The 20,000-nt window shown below is 40.0% G+C and overlaps 1 protein-coding gene across 2 annotated transcripts in view; it reads right to left on the bottom strand.

Moving 5' to 3' along the window:
• Positions 1-1,619: 1,619 nt before the first annotated feature.
• LOC125028255 overlaps positions 1,620-20,000 on the bottom strand; it is a 31,120-nt gene continuing 12,739 nt past the window's right edge. Inside the window, exons 2-14 of one of the 2 annotated variants that reach the window (XM_047617678.1) lie at positions 17,279-19,977; positions 14,959-17,152; positions 14,016-14,094; positions 9,840-9,985; positions 9,458-9,556; positions 9,228-9,334; positions 8,645-8,787; positions 8,100-8,339; positions 7,244-7,538; positions 6,794-6,967; positions 6,025-6,198; positions 5,182-5,308; positions 1,620-4,332 (exon numbers count right to left, since the gene is read on the bottom strand). In XM_047617678.1, the coding sequence (XP_047473634.1) occupies positions 2,254-4,332; positions 5,182-5,308; positions 6,025-6,198; positions 6,794-6,967; positions 7,244-7,538; positions 8,100-8,339; positions 8,645-8,787; positions 9,228-9,334; positions 9,458-9,556; positions 9,840-9,985; positions 14,016-14,094; positions 14,959-17,152; positions 17,279-19,974 (8,553 nt within the window). In that variant the 5' untranslated portion in view covers positions 19,975-19,977 and the 3' untranslated portion in view covers positions 1,620-2,253. The remainder of the gene's footprint in view (positions 4,333-5,181; positions 5,309-6,024; positions 6,199-6,793; positions 6,968-7,243; positions 7,539-8,099; positions 8,340-8,644; positions 8,788-9,227; positions 9,335-9,457; positions 9,557-9,839; positions 9,986-14,015; positions 14,095-14,958; positions 17,153-17,278; positions 19,978-20,000) is intronic. The other variant, XM_047617679.1, reaches the window with a different exon arrangement.

Below are 20,000 nucleotides of genomic sequence, written 5' to 3'. Positions count from 1 at the left end.
GGCTGTGGAGTAAGGTCCCATTTTGGTACAGGTTCAGAAGCCTTTTTAGCTATATTACCCATTTGAACTTGATATTTTATTAAAAAGAAGAAAAACTGACGATACGAATACTCGGCACACCCAGACCCCTACTTTGGTAATTTGATTTCAGATTTGGCAAGGCGCACAACACTTTCAATCATACTTTCTACAGTGCTTAACTCTCTAGCCAAAATACCGTCCACTCTGCACTATTCCTTCTTACCATCTCTACAGTAAATGCTTTTTATCTTTCCACTGCAGTATGTAATAGTCTTTATTTTATCTTTACTGCGTGTAATCATAATTGTTTACGTCTCCATACGCGTCGTTTATCTTGATTTATCAGGTACATGTATTGAAATGAGATTGTGTATAATTTTTGCATTGACTTTAACAAAAAAAAAAAAAAATTCTGCCGCGTCAACATATAAGGTAATTCGCGACTTATACAAAACATAGTGTTAGGGTTGGGAATGTAAGAAAGTTTTTTTTGTTCAGTAAGGCGATGTTTGTGGATTTCCAAAATGGTCAAAATAAACAATCGTACCAGACATCAAAGGTCACTCAGCACTATGGTAAAGTATTGTGGCGGAAAGGGTAACGATTTGGAGAAGTGGACAGAATAGGATGAAGAAGAGAAAGAAAAGGAACGAGGAAGAAAAGGCCCTGTAAATTTAGTTGAGGCGAGGGCTGAGGTCCAAGGTAGGGGTGATCCCTACACTGGACCTCAGTCTTGGCCTCCTGACCCCCCCCCCCCCAAACGGCAATAACTAGCAAGGGATTGGGCTGTGCATTGACTTGAGATGATGGCTTGTTTCACATGACCGGTTTCTCTTAGTTACTTTTCTTAGTTCTATTTCGACTTACTTGGAATCTAGCATTTTTTACAGTAATAATGGACACTCAAAATGTTTTCAATATAAGTCGCCATTTTAGCAGTTTGTTGTTGGATGTTATTTGGAACCAGTTTATATTTATATTTATTCTGATTTCCTTTGTCATCTGGTGTGACGATATGCTTCATTTATCCGATTGTTAAAGATTTCATAATAGCTCTACCCATTGTTGGTGATATGCAACTAGGGGAGAAGCGCTGTCAATGCCGTTATTCAGGAAAGTAATCATTCTTTCGACTTAGATTTCATAACTTTATTTGAAAATATAATGATCATGTGATTATTCCATTAACCTTTTCCCAAAGGGTATGGGGCGAGCTGTCAAAACTTGTTCGCTTCTTGGTTTTCCTGTCAATTTGTCTTGTGTCAAAGGGGGTTTGTATTCCATAACCATTAGCAAGAACTTTACAATGACTTGCATTCTGCAAACTGCCGGAATTGCACTTATAAGATGTATTATCCATATTACCTTTTTGGAGTAGTTTTCCGTTCATTTCTCTAAATGCCATTTTCGTTCCTTCAAAGTGATGTTAAATATTTTAACGGCACGAAGCCTGATCATCTCATGAAATATGCTGGAACATTTCCAACTTGTCAATACCAAATATACTGACCCTTTACTGATCAAAAATAATGTAAATAAGGTGTATGTAAGCAAGAACTTGATCAAGCAAACAAGAGGTGTCATAATATATAATAGAATTCATTATTATACATTTTATTGACAAATGGATGGTACATAACGTACACTTTATATATATATTTTTTATATATGTCGTTTGTATTCAAAACCAGAAATAAACAATATAGCAATTCGTATCTTGAATGGTGAAACACTCTACCGTGTTGATACTATGATAGAAAAACCCACAATGTAAAACTGGATTTATTGAAAGCGAGATAACAGACCTGAGGATGGAATCCAGGTGGATTCCGAAACCATTGTCTCACTTTCAAGAAGTCTAGTTTTACATTGTGTGTTTTTCTACCAATTCGTATCTTGTTCCCCCCCGATGAAAAAAAATATATACATCTTACTCATGAAGGAAACATGCCATTTCAATGATTTTAATAAAAGGAATATCAAGCACTATTCTACAATGCTCGGAACAAGTTACAACTGACACTGAAGCCTGGGAAATTCAATATAAAAATAAACAAATCATCTAAACACATACTTCAACTAAGAATCATATCCTCATTCAAGCGACAGCAGTTTTTTTTTTACAACCATGTCTTCAAACTCATCCCTGTGACTGTCTGCCACTAAATCAATAAATAAAATGTAAAAAATAACAAAATATTATAAAAACTGGAGTTCACTATGTAAATACTATTACCATCGATCTTGGAATTGTGGCTGCCGAGGGCCCCCTCTGTATATGTTCCCTTGCTGGAAATTATTCTGGTCTCTATAAGAACCTCCTTGGTTACTCCTTGGCCCAGAGAAGTTGTGTGGACCGGCAGGACTTCTGTAGGGTTCTGGATTGCTAGGACTCCTGTAAAGCTGCGGGTTGCTTGGGCTTTCGTAATTCTGAGCACCCTGAGGATTATTGAAGTTCTGTGGGCCATGGTTCCACCATGGACCCTCATGCAGACGGTTCCCATAGTCTCGCTGGTAGGGTTCCGGCGGTCTCTGCTGTTGGGAGAACCCGCGTTGATCAAAATCTCCTCTGTGTGGATCTTGTGGGCCAGGGTAGGCCTTAAACCTGTCTTCCTCATAATGTGGTCTAACATCCGGTCCTCTTGGATTGTTTCCTTTGTTGTTAATGGAACACATTGTCGGCTGACCTTCCCCTAGGCTGGCTGCTCGCGTCTCAGATGTTTCACTAGGATTTTCACAGTTCATTGTGGTATTATTCGTAAGCTGTCCTAGAGTTGCAGATGAGGGCTGATCATTACTGAAGGTATGATGTTGATTAATGGACTGACCTGGAGTAAGGGATTGGGTATGCTGGACGGGTGGAGTCTTGTTTGGAATGTTTTCATGTTTATCTACACTATTTTGAGATGGAGCTCTTTCTGCTCCATCACGGACTTTGGGTACTGCTTTTGATATGGACTTAACAGCATTTTTATTACTTTTCTGCATCTTCTCTCGGAGCATTGTCACCTTTTTACTATCTGTGGCTTCCAACTTCTTGAGGTATGCAGTGAGGGCCTGTTGCTCATCTCCACTAAGAGCGCGGAAATTTGCCAGTAGGGCCTGCAAGTCTTCAAGAGATAGCTTGTCCATGTCTTTAGGTTTATCCTCATCCTCATAAGCGGACTGCAGAATTGCCAAACCTCCATTTTCTTCATTTTTCTTGCTAGAATTGTTAGAAGGCTCTGGTCTTTCTTGCTGTGACACACCTGAAGGAAAGAGTGCTGGTGGTCGAGGTGCTGAATGTCTGGAACTGCCTCCATTTGCTGACAGAGGTCTCTGCATTTCTGCTGGAGATTTGAGAGAATTCATTTGGTTTCCTATAACTTGGTTCTGGGTGGCAGCCTGGTCACTCAAGAATTTAACATGGTTGGTTGACACTGCTATCAAAATATTTTGCAATTCTTCTTCTGTAGCATCAGACTTACCAACTTGTAAGAGATACTGTGCAATATACTGTGCAATTTGTACTTTATCCATCCCCTGTGTTGCTCTTGCAATAGTAGGTATATCCAAACCCAAATAATTTTCTTGCTCATTCAATTTCTCAGCTTGTGACTGAAGCCACATAGCTCTCTCCACAGCTACCAACGAGCGCATATATGCTGTTGTGCTCAGAATGCCTGCCGAAATTTGTGAAACTAACTTCTCTCTGGCATAACGCACCAACACAAAGTTGTCTGGATCCTTGAAGAGTTCTATGGGATTACCACCTTGTTGGCTCGAGTCTATGGCCTTTTCTAAAAGTGTTGCAATTGCAGGACCGAAAGATCCAAGCTGCTCTTCCAATTCATTTAACATCCTTAACGTTCCAATAACAGAAAATTCCTCTTCGAACTTCTTTTCCGCAGGTGCTTTCTCTTGATTTTCCACTAGGAAGGCTGGCTCAGAGTTGGGGTTGCTGGGGTTACTACCCTGAGGAGTAGGAGAGGGATTTCTAACAAGTCTCTCATCCTCCCATGGACTGGGAGACCTCTCCATGGTTCTCTCAACAGGAGCTTTTGGCACTTCCCACCCTTCAGTGACGCCTGCCTCGATTGGACCGGGGTCTTTTATCTTAAACTTCCACAGGAGAGCTTCTCTGTTTGTTTTGAAGTTTACTGCATCCAACTCCTTCATCCTTTTCAACCAAAAGCCCACCCATTCTTCCTTGAAGTTATAAGTTTTTGGATCTACACCAGAAGCCCGTAGTTCCAAAGACCTCTTGTCCCAAAACTTCTGCCATTCACGATTGTAGTATGGATGTGTCTCAGGCCGTAAGTCGTATATTCTCTGCAAAAGAGAAATAATGAATTGTAGCATATATACAATACTCACAAAGGGTGCTCAATTTTGCCACATTTTCACACAATAAAGTTTAATGTGAAATACTACTCAGAAGTGTAGATGGGGGGGGGGGGGGGGGGGGGTAATAATAATAATGATAAAAAAAAAAAAAAATAATAATAATAAATAATAAAATAGAAATAGAATCAAGGAAAAAGTGAGGTCAGGTAGGACTTGTAATCTAATCCTAGGTGACTAGGCATTTGTGGAGTTATATATGGGTTCACATCAATGGGTTAACATAACTTTCAAAATCTAAAACTGCACTTTATCAATACGCAATACAATTAAAGAAAATAAGAGATAATCCATAATATTTACCAATGACAATTCTATTGAATTTATCCTCCCTGGCCTCAAGATATTTTTTAAAAAGTACGGGATAAGCCTTCAACACTAAGGGAGGAGGGGTAATGGGACTGCCCCCTACTATGAACAATTAAAATAGGCAGGGATGAACTTCATACTCAATCAAAAAAGGGTATAAGGGCAGGCATGCACAAACAATTATCTGTTGGTAATTCATTCATCAAGTAAATGAGAAATACAAGAGCATTGTTGCCAACCTAAATACATAGTTGTACATCCAACCTTTTGAGAACAAGCATATTGTCTTGCTCATTTTGAGTTGGTTGAAGCAGCTTGCTGATATGCTATTGGCCAGCTACATAATTTGTGCATGTAAATTCTAGTCTGCAACTAGTTCAGTCATCACAGACATTTACTCTATGTTGGTTTACTTATGGTCAAATCTACAATTTTATAAATAGAACTGTAATAAATAAATCTTGTTACCTGGTATTCTTTATGCATAGCAATCAATTTTGATTCAGCTTCTCTGAAATCTGCTAGTCTTCGCTTCTGGGAGCTTCGCTCATCTGACACATTCCTTGATCTTGTAGATGGCGATTGTCTGTCTTTACTGAAATACAGAAGTTGAATTTCTATTATTTAATTACTTGATCTTCTGGATTTGATATGGTTTACCAGAAAAAACATGAACACCTGGATGCAACAACTTGATCTAAAGTTTGCTTCAGTCTATTCAGTGTAGAAAAAAATAACTTCTCAGCCAATGAAATTAACCCCTTACTGATGGGTAAAGAAAGAAAGAAAGAAAGAAAGAAAGAAAGAAAGAAAGAAAGAAAGAAAGAAAGAAAGAAAGAAAGAAAGAAAGAAAGAAAGAAAGAAAGAAAGAAAGAAAGAAAGAAAGAAAGAAAGAAAGAAAGAAAGAAAGAAAGAAAGAAAGAAAGAAAGAAAGAAAGAAAGAAAGAAAGAAAGAAAGAAAAGAAAAGAAAAGAAAAAAGAAAAAAAACCTACGCTCTGGAGATTAATGGCAACGAGCCGACTTTGAGCGCAGAAGTTCACTACATCAAGCTGAACCTCCGGCTCATAGCGCTTTGGCGTGTCGCGCAGCCTACAGCCGCACTCCACAGATCGAGTGGTCTGTTATCATGGCTCAGAGCGTGGCCCATCAGTAAAGGGTTAAAGGCACTTATGCAGTACAACTGCATTTCTGTCATTTTTACTTTAATTTACTTGAACATTAATCTTCAACATCAGGCCTTAAAGTATAGTTCTTCAACTCATTCTAAACAGTTTATGTATTTTTACTCTTTAAATTTTAGATCTCAGTACCTTTTGTGCTCATGGTGCCAATGGCGTGAATCTAAGCGACTGTCAAGCCTGTGGCGACTGTTAAGCCCTCTCGAGCGAGATCTAGAACTACCACTTGATGAAGAATTTGAAGACCACGAACGAGCTCTACCGTTATTCTCACGACTTCTTCTGCTTCTGTCTTGAGATCTTGATCTGTGAAGATCACAGTAATGTTAGGGACTTACAAAATGTCTGAGAAACTACTGTGAAATATTAATGATTTTGTTTGTGATTAACCCAATGCTGACAGGCACGACGTACATACATGTTATGCCCACTGTGAGTTACTTATTTGATTATTTTTACACACAGATGGCTACACTTGTACTAAGTCACCAATGAGCCAGTTACAAGTACTGCCTGTCTCGCCCGTTTACCCTTTTCTTTGACTCACAAAAATATTTTACGTTAACTTTAGCTGTTACTAATGTTTATAACATTATAGTAATTATATTGTTTATAATAAAAATAACACCATCAATATCCATAGCACTAGTAAAAAAACATTTTTCCCACCAATTCAAACCAGGTAAGGTCACAAGGTCTACTAATTGACTCCTTTGTGGCTAAGCACTAGCAGAGCCAAATGTGCAGAGACATTTCACAAAAATATAGAAAATGAGCACAGCATTTTCCCCATTTCTTATTCAATTTCCCCGGCAGCACTGGGTTAAATGTATCCAACCATTCAACTCATTCCAAAAATAATTTTATCAGTTTTCCTACTTTAAATAATAAGTCTGAGTACCTTTTGTGCCCATGGTGCCAATGGCGGGAATCTGGGCGACTGTCTATCCTACGACGACTGTTAAGCCCTCTCGAGCGGGATCTAGAACTACCACTGGAGGAAGAATTTGAAGACCAAGATCGAGCTCTACGATTATCCTCACGGATTCTTCTGCTTCTATCTTGAGATCCTGATCTGTGAAGGGGATCAAAGCAAAATTAAATGGTTACAAAATGTCATCCAAAAAATTATTGTAAAGTTTATTATCTTGTTTAGGATCCCATGTAACCATATTTTTCAGCATTTTTCACAAACTTGCAACAAACCATATACCTAAGAATTAGAGGATTCAAATAACCAGTTACACTACAGCACAAACGCTAACAGACATTTCTCTAAGTTAATATATTCAATCAGTTTCAAGTAAAGAACTAAACCTTTATCCCAAACCTCTAATCATAAAGGTCCTACCTGTGCCTGAAGCTTGGACTACGAGACCGAGTCTGGGACCGCCGAGGGGATCGTCTAGGGCTTCGCCGAGGGGATCGTCTAGGTGACCGCCGTGGAGAAATCCTTGGAGAGTTTCTAAGCCCTGGAGAAAATCTGTACTTGGGACTGCGTGATCTTCTTGGAGAGTATCTCCCCCCCTGTGGTCGCCTTTGGACTGGTGAACGGGACCTCTTCCGCTTGGGCGAGGCAGGTTTTGGTGGACTTCGGCTGCGGATATTCAGGCCAGGGTTGTAGTGGCGCTTGGCAAATTTTCTTCCTGTAAAACAAATCCAAAAACAAAACAAATTTAAGGTTCCTCCATCACTGATAACCCTATATACACACAGATTCTCGTAACCTGTATCCACCTTGCCACAACTATAGCCATCATAATAAACTGACTCAAATGGTTTGGCTATAGGCGTCATGCCATGGTAAGGCACACTAAGTGGAAAGATTTGCTACAGACTGTAGCAGACTCCTGGGCCAAACAACAGGATGGTTGCCAGAAGCCTCCGGAACCAATGACACCAAGAAATTTCTGATACTATCATTAAGGGGATAAAATCTAACCACTTTTTCTCTTAACCCCTTGGTGACACTGTGGCACGCTTAGGCACACCACCGCGGTGTACAGCCACACACCACAGATCGAGCAGTTTGTTTTGACGCCTATTGGCGTGACCCGTCGGGAAGGGGTTAAAAACAAATCAAGCAACACTTTTCTCATTACTGCAACAGAAAGCAATCCTCTGTTAGAACTAATCTTGATGACAAAGTAGCAGCACCACTCACTTGAACTAGAAGGCTAAACTGCAAAGAAAAATCTACTGCTTACCATTAGATATATCATTATCTGGCTTGCCCTCATTTGATACTTCATCTGCCAAGACAATGACGTCTTCTTCCTCTCCCTGGTTTTCTGGTTTATCTGCTTTTGAGGCTTCTGACTCTCTCTTATTGGTGGCACTCTCTGTTGCATTTGCAAGCTTTACTTTAGACAGGTTAATTTCAATCTTCTTGGATCCAACTCCCTTTGCTCCTGCACTGTTGCCACCACTACTTTTGTTCTGATCTGCTGACAAGAAGAATGGAATTAGCAATAATCACGGTTAAACAGAATTCTACTAATACTATCCTAACTTTCACACCCACAACACCCTTAAAACTACAAAGGTGATAATAAAGTAGATGATAAATACTGAAGAAAATTATATAATCTAATATTAACTGAAGATCCTTTGTAAGCGAAAGCTGAAGAATTACAAAGATGATGCAGTAATTCTCAAGCGATCTCTTTCAATTACCTTCACTGTTCTTAACTGGAATGAACCTTATACTCAAAATCAATGCACTTTAAACCAGACACTAGTATATCCTCACCTTGTTTTGTTGGGATGGGAATGGTAGACAAATTTACAGCTGCTCCTGATGGAGGAAGGGGAATTTCCTGGGGTGCTGAAGGCAGACTCTGAGTCTTGGGTGCTTCCTCCTCTGTCTCGACAGGCTTTTCTTGGTTAACTTGGCTGTAAATAGAAGGCATGTCAATGCAACTTGCTTTAGAAATCAGTATATAATATATAGACGTGAAAACAAACTGCTCGAAATGTGGTGTGTGGCTGTACGTCATGGCAACGCGCCAAAGCGCTCCGAGGCAGTGATTCGGCTTGATGTACCGAACACCCGCGCTAAAAGTTGGCGCGTTGCCATTGACCGCCAAAGCGTAGTTTTTTTTTTTAGTTTTCTACACCCTTCACAAAGGGGTTAATGAGAGGAAGAGAGGCAGAGAGAATGAGAGTAAAAGATTGAGGGAAGTAGAGAGGAAGAGAGAACAGAAAAAATGCAAATAAGATCTACTTTATACTAACAGACTATTATAAACACACACACGACACATAATAAAAATCAGTTATCAAATAAGTTAAAACAATACCAACTTTTTGTTCTAACAAAAATAAATACATACCTTGAAGCTGCTACTTCGACTATTTTCTTCTTCAGCACCATGAGAACTGAAGACATCTCTCTCTCAGTGGTGACGGCCATTTTTTTACGTCCATATTTCTCCTCAACCTGATGGATGAACAATTATCACCCATAATTCAATATGGTCTTCAAAATCATTAGTTTCAAAAGGTACATAAACACGTATTTCAAAATTTGTAGCCAGACAAAAAAAAAACAAAAAAAACATACCTTTTTCAGAGCCAATGAAAATTCTTTCACAGAGGCTGCTGTCCATTCCTTCAACTGTACCTTCCCATAGATGTCAAACACATCCTTACAGTGAGATTCCTATAGTATGAACAAAGAAATCATATTATTGTATGTCTCACAAGGGAATTTCTGATCAGAATATTCAATACAGGGAAAATTTCCAAAATATTTATACCATGAACTATCTGGCTCTTTTCACAAATACAACAAACTATCTTTAAAACAAGCATATCAACAGCTTTTCATGTAACTGTATAAAGAATGAAATCAATCAATACACAAATAAATTCCTCTTTAATTCAGTCAAATATTAAAAAAATATAATTTAGCTCAATAACAATTTCTAAAGCTTTAAACTTACAGAAAACTTGAGCTTGTGTGGGACACTGTTTATATGAGCCACAAGCGTTTCAGAAGACATTTTCTTGCTACATAGTGCACAGATGAAGAAACACTTGTCCAAAGTTGTATCCACAGCCTTTCTCACCTCCAGAACGTATTGCAGGCCTGTTTTAAAAACAAGATATGGTGTGTTAACCCATTTGCCCCATTTGGCATCTAATCTTGTCATGCTCATAAGTGCCCCAACCCATATGGTATCTAATCTTGCCATAGTTTGCAGATGGTTCTGCTGATGATTTCATGTGATTGGTTGATAATTATGTGAAGTAATTACGACATATAATTATGAAGTGTAATCATGTGGTTTGTTCACATCAGATTCCATGATTATGACGTACCTTGACCTGACTGGCTAGAAACTAGCAATAGCTTTGATTGGTGGATCAGGTCACATGGGGTGACCTGATTGGTTAGTGTTAGACAGTTATCTGTATATAGGGTCAGTCAAAGGCTCATTCTAACATCCTCCGGGCTAGTACAGTGGTAAAGTGTCAGCCTCTCATCTGAGGGGGTCGGCAGTTCGCGCCCGCCCAGGTGAGAGAAGTTGCAATTGTCGCCCGGAGGTTACTGCTGTGACTGTGCACCACGGCGGGTTAGGACTAAGCTCAGCAGAGTCAGCACCAGCTGACACACGTTAGCGAGTCGGCATTAGTCGACATAGGCCGGGCTCCCCTCATGGGCATAGCCCAGGCGAGGCTCAGCTTCACATATCAGACTTATCCTTATCCTTCTAGCAGAAACACTGTAGCCATGGAAGATCGCAGCTCTTTCTCCCTTTACTGCTCTCGCCAGAGCCAAGGCTGTCCACCTCGACAGCTGTCCTGTTGGAGTCAAGCTCCTCTGAGGATGGCGGCACTGGGGATGACAAGCTTAATTTTGTTTCACACAACGAAACAACATTAGACTTGACACTGGATAGTGACGAGCCACTCTCCATCCACGTGTTGAAATTGTGGAACAGTAATGCACCAGGGAACCCAGATTTCATGTGGAGGAAGGAGAATGTGCCTTGGAAGCACTCATTTTCCAGGCAACCCCTGGTGTCAAGGTTACCCTGGACAAAGAGTCCCCACCACTCTTTATCTACAGAGTTCGTCACCAGAGTTGATTGACCTCGTGGTGGAGGAGATGAACAGGTATGTAGAGTTTAAACGAATAGCTGTTTTTATTTCACATTACTGCTATATTCAAATACCAGTGGTGACCACTGTACCTACATAAACTAATTAATTCCATATGCTTGCATATATAAGCCATGGACTGCAATGGAAACCAGTTATGAGTGCTGAGTTGCACGTGTACCTTGGTCTTCATCTGTTAATGGGCATAAACTGGAAGCTTTGACTGGCCTTCCATGGGTTGCGATGCTCATTTTCCCCTCAACAATGCCTTGGGAGAGGTTTGAGCAAATCTCCTGCAACCTCCACTTCATTGATAAGAGGGATCACAATGAGGAGGATCTATAGAAGCTGAGGTGGGTTTTGGATATTTTTGGGGAGCAGTTCAGGTCAGTGTGCATCCCCGATCAATCCATTTCCATAGACGAATCCCTATGGAAATTCAGGGTCTGCTTCAGGTTCCATACATACAATCCCAGCAAATGGGCCAGATTTGGCGTGGAAGTTTACAAACTTTCTGCCAGTAACAGCCCATGTGCAGGATATTCTGCCGTGTCCTGCATCTACATAGGGAAAGAAAAAGGGTCTCTACATTCCTCTCAGAAGGCAGATTCTTTTGGAAAGCTACATGGTGTATGTTGACAACTGGTACACCTCTCCTAGTACTTTTTCAGGAAGACTGGTGGTGTGGGGACTGTACGCCTGAATTGTCCCCACATGCCTCACTATCTTCAGGTCCGGAAGAGGGGGATTTGGACTCCTGGAGCTCTCCAACCAGCATGATGGCACTCTCATGGATGGATGCTCAGCAGGTCAAAATGCTGTCCAATAATCCAAACCTCTACCAAGGTTCGGATACAGCGACAAGGAGGTCTGCTGATCTCGGAGCCGAAGTGTGTGACCGACTACAATGAGGATTGAAAGGTGCAGACCTAGGCAACCAGTTGGCAAAGACATACCCTTCGGTGTGCAGGGCACGGAGTGGTATAAGAAAATATCTTTTTATTGTCTATGACTTGGCAACAGAAAGTAGTCATGCTGTCTACAAGTTCCTAGGTCACAGAACAGAACAGGCTGACTTCCGCTTGGACCTGGCAATGTCGATCACATACCAGCGCCAAGCAGACATCGACCCATATAGCATTCAAGGACGCCCATTAATCTTGCCTTCTCCATCTAGGTTCCAAGGCAAGACGCAACATGCAGTAAGAGAAGCGCCTGGAAGAAAACACAGGCGTTTCCTCTGCTATAGGGTGGCGAGGATGATATGTGCAAAGTGCCAGGAATATAATAGAAAGTAACAAAGTGGAATATGTTCACAAAATAGACCTCTACAGATAAAGGATTCCTTACATAACAAATGACAATACTTATTCGTGCACTAGGAATAGTTGGGGCCTAATCACTCATGGCATCTGAGTCCTACACTCCAAAAAACTTGATAAGCATTCAACACCTTAGCATTCTGTGACATATATATAATGAATTCTTTAGGTGTATCTTCCAATAATAACCAGAACTGGCCTACGGTATAGTAGATAGTTATGTTTGCATCTACTAATTTGGTCTGGTGTTTTATCTCTTTGGGGAGTGATTGTGTGAGTGCCCTCAGGTATGGCTGGGTGTTATTGGTTGGAGTTGAACCCAGTCAGCTAAGGATTGGGCAGTCCTTATGTGCTGCTGCTGTGGTCTTGCTCTACTGGAAGATTGAGGATTGCTGATCTCGCTTACGGCTCCTGCAGCTTAAGTACACGAGTGCTGTCTAAGCACGCTGGGAACGAGGGGAACCCGCTGTCCAATGAGCTCGGACACGGCAGTGGACCTGGTGTGACCCAACCTGGGAAAGTACGCTGAACTTCAGGTTGTGGGGTCGAGTTGCTACAGATACTCCCCCTCCAGAGAGTGAGCAAAACGAATGAGCGATAAACCGGGATGTGTCACTCCAGGGGGTCACCAGTATAGTAGATGGTTATGTTTGCATCTACTATTTTGGACAGGTGTCTTATCTCTTTGGGGAGTGACTGTGTGGGTGTGAGTGCCCACAGGTATGGCTGGGTGTTGGAGGTTGAAGTTGGAGATCTACGGAGGAGCCACCAAGCTAAGGACTGGGCAGACCTTGTGTGCTGATGCTGTGGTCTAGCTCTGCTGGAGGGTCAAGGATTACAGAACTCGCTTATGGCTTTTGTGGCTTAAGTACACGAGCACTGTGTAAGCGTATAGGGAACGAGGGGAGCCCGCTGTCCAATGAGCTCGGCGGCGGACCTGGCGTGACCCAACCTGGGAAAGTGCGCTGAACTTCAGGTTGCAGGGTCGTGCTGCTACAACGGTACAGACGGGATAGATCCTTTGAGTGGTTTAAAATTTACTAAATGGTTAATGATTTTGCTTGTGCAAATTACCCCTCTATAAGAATCAATAACATAAGAATATCCTAAAGGCAATGGCAACAAGGAACACAATCATCTAATTGAGATTCTTCACAATGTATATCTAATGAAAATAAATATAAACAAAAATAAACAAAATATGGCATTACAAATCATTAACCATTGCCAATAACATGCCATGCCATGCCACAGTGGGCATGACATGTACATATATGCCATGCCCATGTTGAGTTTACTTCTTTAATTATTCTTAAACATAGATGACTATACTTGTACCAAGTCACCAATGAACCAATTACAAGTACTACCTGTCTCACCTGCTTACTCTTTTCCTTGATTTAAGAAAATATTTAATATTAATTTATTTTGCTGTTACTAATGTTTCTAACATTTTAGTAATTATACTTTCTATAATCAAAATAACACCATCGATATTCATACCATTAGCAAAAAATGTTTTATCTGCCAATTCAAGGAATAGTGAATTAGTTAAGGTTACAAAGTCTACTAATTGACTCCTTTGTAGCTAAGCACTAGCAGAGCTATCTATATGCAGACATATTTCCTGTTTTTTATTATTTTTCCCCAGCAGCATGTGGTTAAATAAAAAATAGAATTGCTTTGACTTACCCAAGAGAGGCATATCTTTATATTTGTCCACCACAACTTGACCCAAAGGAGTCTGTTGGTAGTAGCTTGGCAAGGCATCCTGGAATTAAAGAGAAAAAAAATATTTTACCATAAAATACTTCAAGCAAAGGCCTGGCACTTACAATTAAATCTGGCAGGAACTTTCCCTTACACTACAATGCAGCTAAAAAGGTCATCATGAAGGAAACACAAGGCATGCAAAGCACAGGAAATATACATAAAATCTCCTCAAGGTATAAGTGATACACTGATGGAATAAATCTACATCTCAAAAAAGAGAAAAAAGAAAAGAAAAAAAAAAAAAAAAAAAAGAAAGGAAAAATACAAAATAAATAAATAAAATCAGCTACAGCAGCAACGCTTAATAAACATTCTTGAACAGTAATCTTGCAGGCAGAGATGAGCACGAATGAGACTGAACCCCTTCATGGGGATAAGGGATGGTGTTCTGTCAAGTCATTCATTGGCACTTGGGGAGTTGTGAGGATCTCCTTGGAGCCGAGTGTGAATGTAGCTTCGATGACATTTTAGCGTTTCGGTGAGACTTTCTGCTTCTAGACATCTCACTTTATTTAACCTTCCCCCATGAACTGACCTGAAAAGACATAGAGAAGGATACAGAAAGGCTCACCGAGACTTCTTGGAGCTGTACATGGGGGGGGAGGGGGGTTCCCAAACTCCTTGGGTTATTAAATTGGAGGAAGTTAATGCAAATAAACCTTGCTACATGCCTTGTGCTTCTCATGACCTCTGCATGGCAATTATTTTGTTTTTGTAAACCTATTAAGATCTAAGATTTTTTCAACTATAATTCCAATATAAAGAGAATTCAGCCAATTTTTTAGGTTGAGATTTTTCTCAGATTCTTCATTATCTATCAACAGAAAATAAAACTTTCCTATGGGAGGATACTCAGACTTACCCCTTGTGAGCCCCTCCTCAGGTTGGGCAATGATATTCTCGAGTACACCACTTCTAAGTCATTTGATTCGTCCAAACTTTCTTTGGGGTCTGTCAGCTCTTCTAGTGGAAGGAATTGTCTTGCAGTCCATTTTGATACCTTTTCCTTAGCTTTTTCAGGAACAGCAGAAATAATGTCCTTAATATATTGGTCAGAAGTACTATCTTTTGTTTTTCCAGGACCAGCAGAAAATATTTCCTTTATATACTGATCAGAAGTACCATCTTTGGGTTTGCCAGGAACAGAAGGCAAAGTTTCCTTAATAAGTTCGTCAGAAGCACTTTTTGGTGGTGGAGTAGGATGGATTCTCTCAGCTACTTTTTTCAACAGAGATGACAGACCCAGTAATTCAATTTCTTCTCCTTTCTGGCTGGTCTTTCCTTCAGTGCATACACTACTAACTGTTTTCACAACTTCTGGACTGCTTGCCAAATCAATTATGCTGCTGGGATTCTGACTAACATTTTTGGTGCTTGAATTTCCAGTATCACTACTAACACAATCCATTAACTTGTGAACAATATTCCTCAGACTAGAGCTACTATCACAAACTGTTACTTCTTGGTTGTGTGGAACACTAGCTTTATGTTCCGTTGAGGAGTCTCCATGCAAATTACTTACATCAACTCCAAATCTTGCTAGCAAATTCAACTGATCATTCTGATCACCTTCATCAGATGATTCTGATGTTGCAAGATCCATATCTGAGTCTAAGTCCATATCTGAATTTTCTTCTTTCTCCACAGCCATATCATTATTTGAACCAATTTTTGGCAAATTCTCTAACCTACTATCTAAAGATTCATGCCCCTGCTGCATATTTTGGGGAGCTAATTCTATTAAATTTGTGGGTGGTAATGGAGGTGGTAAAAGTGGGGGCATCTCCAAGTCACCATCTTTTTCAGTTTCATTGGTGGCACTTTCATCTACTTTACCTTCAGAACTTTCAAGAGATTGTACTTCATATACTTTGTTCACCTCTGGTTCTCCTTTCTCGGTTTCAGTCCTAATATCATCTTTCTCTTCCCTGACATTTTCTGCCTTATCCAAATTACTCTCTGCCTCTTCCACAACATTGTCTGTCTCATCCAGTACAGTTTTTGATTGTTCCTTTGCAAGCTTGCTTTCTTCCTTTTCTTTACTGGCTTTCTTCCTTTCAAGGTGTTCCCGCCTCTTTTCTTCATATAAATACCACTTCATATTATAATAATCCTCCCTTCTTTTCTCATATTCCTTAAATCTCATCTGCTTTTTCTCATTATTCTCAACATCTCCTTTTTCATTATAGTACTTCTTTTTGGCTTCATAATACAACTTTTTCTTCTTCTCATACAATTTAGTTTTCTGTCTCTTATCAAGATGTGAATATTGATTTTCCACTCTTTTACCTTCAGCAGTATATTCACTAACAACTAAGTTCTCAGGCTGTGGTCTGCTGCTAACAAGTTCAATTTCCCCCTTGAGGCTAGTAATTTGTTTTCTATCTGTATTACTTTGCTCAGTTGTCAAAGTACCTTCTCTTGGAGCTTCACTAGCTAACAACTTTGTTGTGCTTCCGGAGTCACTAGAGTCTACAGCCACATAGTTATTCTTTTCAAGGTCAACAACATTACTCCCCACCTCAAGGTTTGCTGGACTGTTAGTGCTTACTCTTTTGCAATTTTCAAGAGTCTTAATGAGCTCTGCAAGTTCTTCCCAACACTCTATTACAGGTGGTGGTGGTGGTGGTGGTGCCTGAACCTCAGAATTGTTAGGTATAGTTATTTGTTGGAGTGTGAAACCATGTGCATTTTTCTCTGATTCCCCAACCTGATTACCACTGATTTGTCCCTCACCCGGTGAATAGGGAGCTGGGCTATATTCACAAGGACTGTCCACATCATGACCCTGATCTGGAGGACTGCAACTACCTCCTCCCCAATCATTTTGAGAATATTCACTATTTCTTCTCCCCTCATTCCCCCTCTGACTTCTATTTCGACTGCCCACTTTTAGGTCTCTGTCCTTCATATGTCTGTTAGTCTCTCTTTTTTGATCAAGTGTCCTAGGAGCATACCCTGAAGGCTTTTTTGAAGCAATTTGGTGTTCTCTTGATGCCAGAACGGATTTCTGTTCAACCACACTGTCATCACTTACTTTCTTCTTTTTTGGAATTCTGGAAAATAAGAGTAATCCTGTTATTACAGTTAAAATTAAACTGTTCAAGTATATGAAGCATATTTTTCATTATCATAGAAGGAAAAAAAAAAAAAAGAAGAAGAAAAAGAAATGTAAAACTTACCTAAAAGTATTTAAAACTGGCCTTGAAAACACATTCTTCAACACTTCGTTATCTCCTGTAGGTGCTTTCCCTTGGTCATCTATTGAAGATCTTGAAGTATAATTTTTCCCTCTTGATTCTGCTGACCCCAGCCTTTTTCCCTGTGGCACTTGAAGGTCAGGTGATGAGGCTTCTCTCTTGTGTTTCTCTCTTTCCCTCTTAAAAATCTTGTTTAACTTCAAGCTTAATCTTTTTGCCTTTTCTTCAGTGGATTCCAACTTTTGTTCCTTCCTTGATTTCCTTTTCTTTTTCTTCGATTTTTCATCTTCTAAGTCTGATCCTGTACTGCTTTTGGTTCTCCTCTTATTACGAAAGTCACTATCTCCTAATACTACCCTTTCTTTGCAACGACTTGGTGTTTCAGTGTCCCTGTCACTTTGTACACTCTCAATCTCATCTCTAGATTCGGGTCTGTTTTTACAATGTGTACTCCCTTCCTCCTTTCCTAAACCATTTTCAGTATCATCAACCTGTGTTCTTTCACTATCATTTGTACCTTCCCCTTTCTCTTCCTTCCACTCTTTATCAGCATTCTCATCCCTTAATGGTTCCTCTTCTAAAATTAGTGCTTCTTTCTCACTATTAGTTCTATCCTCTGCCTCCCCTTTAGCCCTATCTACTTCATTTTCACTTAACTGCAGGATTAAACTCTCATTACCCAAAGACAACCTCTCAGCACCATCTGCACTGTCACTCCTATTGATTCTCAATTCATAGTTTGATGTATCTTCTTCCTTATCAATGTCATTTTGGTACTTTATACAATCAGTTTCATATTTCTCCTCCTGATTTTCTTTTTTAATTTGAACATCTATCGCTTTAATTCCTTCCAATTTTACTACAGGAGTTTTCTTATTTACAGGTAATTCAACAGCTGTTTGCTCAGTTTTTATTGTATGCATTAATTTGCTTACAACTGTCTGGTACTCTTTATTTTTGCTTATATCTACTAACACTACATAACAAGGTTTACATTGAATAGAGCTAGACACAACGTTATCAGAGCTAAGAACACTTTCCTTCTTCCTAAATGTAAAAACGTCTTTATTTACACCCAACTTAGATGGTGATTTCTGTTTCCTTTTATCCTTGTTTTTCTTGGATGTGATGCTGCCTAAGTGGATGTATTCACTCTCCGAATCGTGGCCTGATTCACGTTTTGGACTTAACAATGACTCGCTCTTCACAGATGCATTAACTTGCTCAAAAGAATCTTCACTTTGTTCCAACTTGTGAGGACTACTAGCCTCAAATCCAATAAAATGAACCGAGCTTTCATCCTCCTTATCAAGTGATGGCTTCTTCTTTTGCGAGGCATTACTTCTTATACCGTTTTTACCTGTCTTTTTCTTCTGTCGTTTCTGAGGCTCTTTCTTTATTCTTTTCTTTGATACAGCTGGCCCAACCTTTGGCACCTTCAGACATATATTATTTTTATCATAATATATATTTTTATCATTATCTGAAATAAATTTTTTCAGAATTTCTGCATCATCAAGAGGTATCAAGGATGGATTCTTAATCAGTTCTTCTAATTGTCTTGTCCTTACAATTAGGGCACTTCTACCAACATCTGTGAACATGTTCATGTCTACCACTGATGCAAGGGATGACTGAGACATTAGAAAAGCTGCTGTAACTTGTTCACGGTTGTAAATTTTGTCCTCAACAAGAAAATGTACGCTTGGGATGACTAAACAAGGGTCTTCAGAATCAGGCTCAAGTTTGACAGACTCTAATCCATCAAAGGGGTTTTCTTGATTTTCTTGACATGACGCATCCAAAGGGATTTCCTCAACAAGGGAGTCACATGGCTCCTCCTTCACCTCTCTCTTGACATTGAATTCCTCTGCAGGATCAAAGAGTGCATTCCCAAAGTCAAACTCTTCTTCAGGTGCATCAACCGGTTCATTTTTAATCAAGACACCTAGCTGCTCCTCGTTTAACTGATGTCTCTCTCTTCCTTCTTTGTCTGGTTCTAGTAAGCTGGGATCTACTGTAGATTCTCTGGAATCTGCCAAAAGATCACTAATGTTCCCCAGAACAATGCTGCTATGAGCTTCTTGTTCATTCTCCTTCAGTTCTTTCTCACCTGAAACACAATTATTTGAAAGGTCTTCCACCAAGTGATGTCTTGACTCAAGCTTGTCTTTATTCCCATTATCAGTATTTATAGCAAGTGAGGTAGTGTCTTCTATAACTGGGCTTAGCTCTGAGGTCCCATGTGTCTGTGTCTGACATGTGCCCTCCTCATGATCAGTCCCCTCAAAAGTTTGATTCGGAGTAGAATCGAGTTCTCCTTTACAAAGCTCAGGTGACGATACAATAGGTTCAGCGCTAAGTCCATCTACAGACTCAATCTCTTTGCCATTGGTGACATTGCTTAACTCCCTAGCTTGAGTCAAAACATCATCTGTGGGCTGTTGCTCTGCTGATTCCGAGTCCAATTCTGGCACACTACATAAAATATCCTCTTGCACACCATTAACATCACTATCCCCAGTCTTTCCTTCAATGTCTGCCAAAATTTTATTTATATAATCAATTTCCTCTGCTGCTGTAGCTGGCTTGAAAGACTCTGATGATGGACTCTTTTCCCTTACTTGTGAATCTTCCCCTCCAACTTCATCAACTGTTGTAAATCCTTTAAGATCCATAACCTGCAGGGGTAAAGAGCAGAAAA

This window comes from Penaeus chinensis, chromosome 8, assembly GCF_019202785.1.
Source record: "Penaeus chinensis breed Huanghai No. 1 chromosome 8, ASM1920278v2, whole genome shotgun sequence".
Classification (NCBI taxonomy): domain Eukaryota; kingdom Metazoa; phylum Arthropoda; class Malacostraca; order Decapoda; family Penaeidae; genus Penaeus; species Penaeus chinensis.
Note: the sequence above shows the minus strand (reverse complement) of the source record. Positions and strands in the feature narration are given on the sequence as shown.